Source organism: Neomonachus schauinslandi, chromosome 4 (assembly GCF_002201575.2).
Source record: "Neomonachus schauinslandi chromosome 4, ASM220157v2, whole genome shotgun sequence".
Taxonomy (NCBI): domain Eukaryota; kingdom Metazoa; phylum Chordata; class Mammalia; order Carnivora; family Phocidae; genus Neomonachus; species Neomonachus schauinslandi.
Window position 1 is genome coordinate 186,445,279 of NC_058406.1, and position 6,342 is coordinate 186,451,620.

The window sequence follows — 6,342 nt, forward strand, 5'->3', positions numbered from 1 at the left end:
TCCCGGTCGGGGGCTGAGCTCCAGTCACTGGGGCACGGAGGCCGGGCTTGGTGAGGGGCAGGAGGCTGATGCTGGTGAAACCAGGGGCTGAAGGCTTGGGGCCCAGGACCTCTCCCAGAAGACTGGCCTGCGCCGGGTGCCACCAGGGCTGAGCATTTGGAGGCCGCTGTGCCAGGGTGGGCAGGTCTCGGTCTGTGAGGGGTTTGAGGTTTTGTTTGGTAGGGGGGTCGGCAGCTGGAGTTGGGGGGGGCTTCTGGTGCCATCCTGACCTACCGTGTCAGCGTATGTAGAGGTGGGACCCGATCCCCGTATCCCAGAAGGGGAGCTGAGGCTGAAGGCACAGCAGTTCACGGTGGCCAGTCCCCCAGTGGCCTTGGGACCGAGGGCAGGCTGCCTGGCCACTGGGAACCTCGGTCTCCTCAACTGTAAGACGGCATAGTAGTTGGCCCTGCCTGATTCCGGGACCCCCTCCACGGGCATGGGCGTGAGCTCAGAGCCAGAGTGCCAGCAGGACCAGGGTGGGCTCCGCCTCCCACCTGGTGCGGGCCTGCCAGCCTGCCGTCAAAGCGCTCTAGCATCTCCCTCTCCTTTCCTGGCCAGCTCTGGGGCTGACCGCAGAGACACTGAGTGGGGGGGCCCGAGCACGAAGGTGAGATTGCTGTCGTGCAGCCTGTGAGGGGCTGGGGCTGGGGCCTGTGCCAGACCCCAGTCCTGCCCAGGAGGAGCAAGGGGTCTGCATCCCGACAGGCCTGCGGCAGCCCAGGCTAAAGGGAGAGATGCTCTGGGGGCACAGCAACAGCTTGCTTCCCTCCCCGGGGGTGGCTTGGGAGGGGAGCATGAGGAGGAGGTATAGAGTGGGGCCCTGAGGGGTGAACAGGAGTTCACCAGCTGAGCTTAGTGGAGAAGAGTGGTGGTCATGCCGGGGAGGGTGAGGAAGGCAAAAAGAAGTAGGAGACAAGGTGGGGCTCAGAGGGCAGGGCAGGGGTGCAAGGCCAGTGCCGGGGAGAGCTGGAGCTGCATCCCGAAGGCAGTGGGGAGCTGGGTGGCTGGCAGAGGATGACAGAGGATGGTAGTGGGATTGGGGTCTTGGAGGGATCCCAGCAGGAGTGAGGGCAGAGTACCCCAGCCGGCAGGTGGGGTAGTGGCAGAGGTGGGCTGAGCCTGGGGCAAGACGGGGTGCCGCCTGCCTCTTCCCTGGCTGGGGTTGGACGGGCGCGGGGATTTGGGTCCGAGCAAGTGGAGAAAATGGAAATCCTGGGGACTGGAGTGGCGACAGGGGACTGGAGTCCAGAACGAAGGCCAAGAGTTGATGGTGGAGATGGGGTGCCGGGGTCACACGCCAGGAGCCAGGGAGGGCTGAGATCCCAGGCAGGGGCATGGGCCCAGGCGGCGCCCCCGGCTGCCGCCCGAGCTGTGCCTGGAGCCCCTGACCGCTGGAAGGTTGAGTAACGGCTCTGAGTCACATGGGTGAGGGGGCGACGCTGTCTGCCTCCGAGCTGCGGGGGGACTGAACTCAGGGAGGGCTGCGCAGCCCGGTGGGTGGTGGCGTCTGTGCCCACGGCTGCCGCTGCGGCACAGTGTGGCCGGGATGTGCCTGAGAGTGCGTCCCCGGCCTTGCCGGGGTCGGGGCTCGGCGCATGACTGGGGCGCGGGGCTGATCTGTTGGGAGCTGTGAGCCGTGGGTGGTGCAGTAAGAGGACAGCAAGGCTGGTGCTGGAGGACGGAGATCGTGTTCAGGACCCATCAGATGTGTAGAGGGTTTAAGAGAAGATTGAGAGCGGGGAGTTTATGTGGTAGAAACCAACGGTAACCATGTGGACGATAAGAGAGAATCCCTGGGTGCGTGGGGGGCCAAGAACCCTGGTGGGTCTCCAGACAAGACGATGGGGCTGGTTCAGATTGAACATTCAGTGAGGGCCTCTGTGAGGTGGTGACATCTAAGCTGAAGGCAGAGCCAGCCATGTGAAGGTCAGAGGAAGAGCCCTGGGCAGTGAGAGGAGCATGTGCAAAGGCCCTGAGGTGGCACTGAACTTGGCTAGGGAGCCAGTCTCCGGCGGGAGGCCGGCTGGCTTCTGCCCCCTCTCTGTGTGTGGGTTGGGGCCAGTCTCTTGCCCTGGAGGTCTCCACTCTAACCCTCCAAACAAGAGCTAGAGTTCCTTGGCACCCCTGCCCACTCATTCTGTCTCCCCTGCCTTCCCCACATCATCTAGAACCTGCGGGACCGGGGCTGTCAGGAGTGACGGATGAGCCAGGTGGAGAGGAGGAGAGAGTGGGCGGTCATGTGGCTGCCAGGCCTAATGAGGGCAGATGGAGGCAGATGGCCGCAGAGGTCGGGGCCAGAGCCAGCCACGGAGCGGGTGCGAGCCACTTGCTCGGCCACCCATGACTTGTGTGGCCAGCCAGGCTTCGAGGTTACCCGGCAAGTTCAAGGGTGCGCGCAGCGGCCCGGAGCCCCCGCTTCCCTGGGTCCTCCAGCTCCCTGCGTGGAAGCCCAAGTTTGTGTCGGACCCGCACCCTGGGCCGTGCCTCCAGGGCCCGCTGACTGCTTGGCTGACCTTGGCTGACTTTCTCCCTTTTCCTGGAGCCTGCCTTCCCTGTCTCCATTCGTCTACCAGCCACTCGGGCTGTGTCTGAGCTGGGCCCAGGCCGAGGGGGCTCAGGAACGTGAGGATGCCAGGCTGCAGGGACAGGCAGTCACCCCCAGCAGGGGGACCCAGGCTGGAACCCAGCAACACCCAGAGGGGCCTGGGGGGCCGGAGGGGAAGGGCAGTCCGGGCCACGGGAACAGCATGCACATGGGGGGAGGGCACAGCATGGTTTGCGCACCGCGCTGTCGGTGGGGGCAGCAGCGCCAGGTGGACCGGGTTCAGGCTCCAACTCCAGGGGCCTGAGGGAGGCAGAAGGTGCCACCTCGGGGTGGGAATGCTGGGCCAGGCCTCCCGGAGCCAGTGAGATGGCAGAGTCTCCCTGGGCAGCCTGCGGGGTCAGCAGGGCTCGGAGAGCTGCCCTGAAGGGCTTCAGCCGAGTCAGACTTGGCGCAGGCACAGGAGTGTCCCCTTTAGGGTGGGGGAGCCCCTAGGAGGCCCCGTGACCCCAGCACGCCTCCTCCTCCCTCAAGCGCAGAGGCCGTGGGCTGGGGAGGGGCTGCAGAGACCGTCGTCAGTCCCTCCGAGCGTCCTTGGCGTCCTCGCACAGAGGAGCCTTGCTCCCTCCTCACCGAGTGTGGCTGTCCACCTGCCGTGTGTCCGTGTGCCCACGTGCCCTGCCCACCATGCGGCGGCCCTCAGCGTGGACCGTGTGGGTCAGGCTGTGACACGGGGCTGAGCACGTGGAAGCACGTGGAAGCGGGGACCGGCCGGGTGCTCAGGCCTCCTTGGTGAGGAGCAGCCGGGCCCATCATCCAGCCCGAGGCCCCCCCCACCCCCCCGAGAGGCACCAACACATGACACTGGGAAGGGTGTTCTGGGTAGAGGGACCAGTCACTGCCACGGCTCTGCAACGGTGGGAACGAGGAGGCAGCCAGTGATGGAGGGCAGGCCAGGCCCAGTGGCATTCAGTCGGCTGGGGAGGGGGTGGCCGGGCAGGGGGTACTCTGAGCAGAGCAGGGGTGCGATCTCTAACGGCATTTTACAAAATTCTCCAGCCGCAGCTTGGAGAAGAGCCGTGGGGGCCGGGCCCGGGGGGGGGGGGGGGGGGTGCAGTGCAGGGATCTGGCAGAGCAGAAGGGAGGGCGAGGGAGGAGTGGAGAACGGGGGTGCTGGGGGAGCTGTGGGGCAGCAGGTGCTGGGCTGGGAACCGGCTCTGAGGCAGTGGAGGCCGGACCGATGCGGCTGCCACGGAGGGGCCCTTCCGGGAAGCCCTGTGGCCTGCTCTCGGCTGGTGTTCCAGGAGCACGCAGCCTGGGAGAGCTGTGCCTGACGTGGGGCTGGCCCCCCGTGACCTGTCTGTGACACGGGGAGATGGTCCCCCTCTGGAGTTGGGGGGGTCTGTGAAGTGCGGACAAAGCCTTCATCACCAGACGTGGCAGGTGGCTACGATTATACCAGTGACGGGGGGGTGCAGAGAGACCCCACCCCCAGCAAGAGACCAGAAGCCCCTCACAGGGGCCAGCCCCGCCCAGCGGCACGGGGGCACGGGTGGGGGGGCGCGTGGGGGGTGTCGGCGGAGGAGAGGGAAGGCTCCATCCCGGCACCCACCCTCACCCCCAGCCTCAGTCTGCATGTGCCCAGCCCCTCACTCCGCTTTCTCTCTGCTCTGGAATCCTCAGAACATGGAGAAGGTGATCATGCCGTCGGTGACGCTCATCGTGGGCTGTGGCGTGTCGTCCCTCACCCTGCTCATGCTGATCATCATCTACGTCTCCGTGTGGAGGTGGTGCCTGAGCGCATGGGCTGGGCCGGGGTGGGGTGCCGGCCCCCCGGTGGGCCCCAGGAATGGGGTGGCCGGGGTCAAGTCTTGTCCCTTCTCCTTTAAGGGCAGCCATGGGGGCTGGGCTGGTCCAGAGCCCCCTTCCCCGTCAGCAGCGCCATCCCCCCAGTCTTCCCCTGCCCACCGCCATCACAGATGGGCCGCACTGCCACCACCCCCCCCGTCCCCCTCCCTCCCCAGCAGCCCGCCACCCGCCCCCTGAGTGCCCCTCCCTGGAAGCTGAATGACAATGACGGGCTGGGGCACAGGTGCAGGCCAGGGGGGGGCCGGTTGCCCTTGTGCTCCTGGCCTCCACTTCTGCCCACAGAAGGTGGCCACACTTTGTCCTGCCCTCCAGATGCACTCCCTGGCTGATGCTGGCAGGCCCAGCACCCTGCCCTGGGGCCTCAGAGCCCCCAAATTCTGTGTCCTGCCACATGGGCGTGCAAGGCCACAGCCCTCTCTGAGCCCAGGGTCACGTCTCAGGGCAAGAACCTCTGCTCGCATCCCTGCCCTCACTCTCCTCCCCCGGGCCACAGGGCCTCATGCCAGGACCCCTGGACTGCCTCCCCAGGCAGGGCTGGGCAAGGCAGCCGCCCCCAGTGGTCCCCAGCTCTGGGGCGAGGGACACATATGCCCAGGCCTGAGCTCGGGTGTGCGAGGGGTGTGTGAGGGCGAGTGTGTGCCTGCAGGGCGGGTCTCACCTCCCTGCGCCTCAGAGCCCTGCTTGAGCCCCACTGAGCAGAGGTTTAGGACAGGGAGTCTGAGTCAAGGTCACCCAGCCCGCAGCAACATGGGCAGCAGAACTGATGTCACACCCTGAGGCCAACAAGGAGAGATCGATGTGGGGGGCGGGGGGCTTGTGTTCGCCTGTGCCCCTTCCTCATCCTGCCCGAGGGCGGAAGCCGACCCGGAACCACCAAACCACCCACATCCAGCCGGCACCCAGTGGCCCTCCGACCCAGCCCCTCCTCAGACCATCTGTCCCAACCCCCCACTGGCCCAGCCCTCCCCCGCCCCCACCCGGGGCCTCTGTTTCCGGAGACCTCTGGGACAGGGGGCTTGGGACAGCCCCTCCAGCCCTGCCTGCTGTGGTTCTGAGGGGTTTACCGATGGTTTTCAAAGCGCCTCCTTCCTGCACTCAGCTGGCTGAGTCACTGCCCCTGTGAGCCACAGACAGGGCCCCATCCCGATGGTCCCCATGGGGAGATGGAGACCCACAGAGGGAAAGTGACCTGCCCAAGGTCACATCACGGCCCCTGAGGTGCAGCCCTGTCGCTTCTGCTCACCACCTGCCAGGATCTCAGCCCCAAGGCCACTGGGATGCTGCCCTGGGAAATGGGGGCAACACTTACCGATGGTGGCTAATACTTCCTGCCTCCTGCCCGTTTACTCTCAGCCACGCCCCGAGTAGCGGGTGCTGTTCCTCCACCCATCCCACAGGTGCGAAGACTGAGGCACAGAGGGGCTGGGCCACTTGCCCAATGTTACACTGCAGCCCACTCTCAGAACCATTCTGTCTTCCTGCCTCGAAGTCAGGATCAGACCAGGTGGGAAGGGCTGGGAGCCAGGGGGACAGCCAGGGTGAAAGCCAGGAGCAGGCAGAGACTGAGACCCTGGAAACAAGCTGTGTCCAAGGGATCCAAAGACAGGGAGAGGATCTTGCACAAAAAGGAGAAGCAATTCTCGGGATAAGCCACCCCTAGTAGGAACAGGTAGCTGTGCTTACTGGTTCCCCATGGTCCTCCCTGGCACCTGACCGTGTGCTAGAATTTAATATGTGGTAGAGTGCAAGTGGTGGTGGTGCTGGTGATGGTGATGATGGTGGTGGAGGTGATGGTGGAGGTGATGGTGGTGATGGTGGTGGTGATGGTGGTGGAGGTGATGGTGATGGTGATGGTGATTGTGGTGGTGATGATGGTGATGGTGGTGGTG

General features: G+C 65.6%; 1 protein-coding gene across 1 annotated transcript in view; it reads left to right on the top strand.

Moving 5' to 3' along the window:
- The first annotated feature begins 4,270 nt into the window (after positions 1 to 4,270).
- ADGRB1 (adhesion G protein-coupled receptor B1) overlaps positions 4,271 to 6,342 on the top strand; it is a 21,908-nt gene continuing 19,836 nt past the window's right edge. The window contains exon 1 of the mRNA XM_044914309.1: positions 4,271 to 4,371. Coding sequence (XP_044770244.1) covers positions 4,271 to 4,371 — 101 coding nt within the window. The remainder of the gene's footprint in view (positions 4,372 to 6,342) is intronic.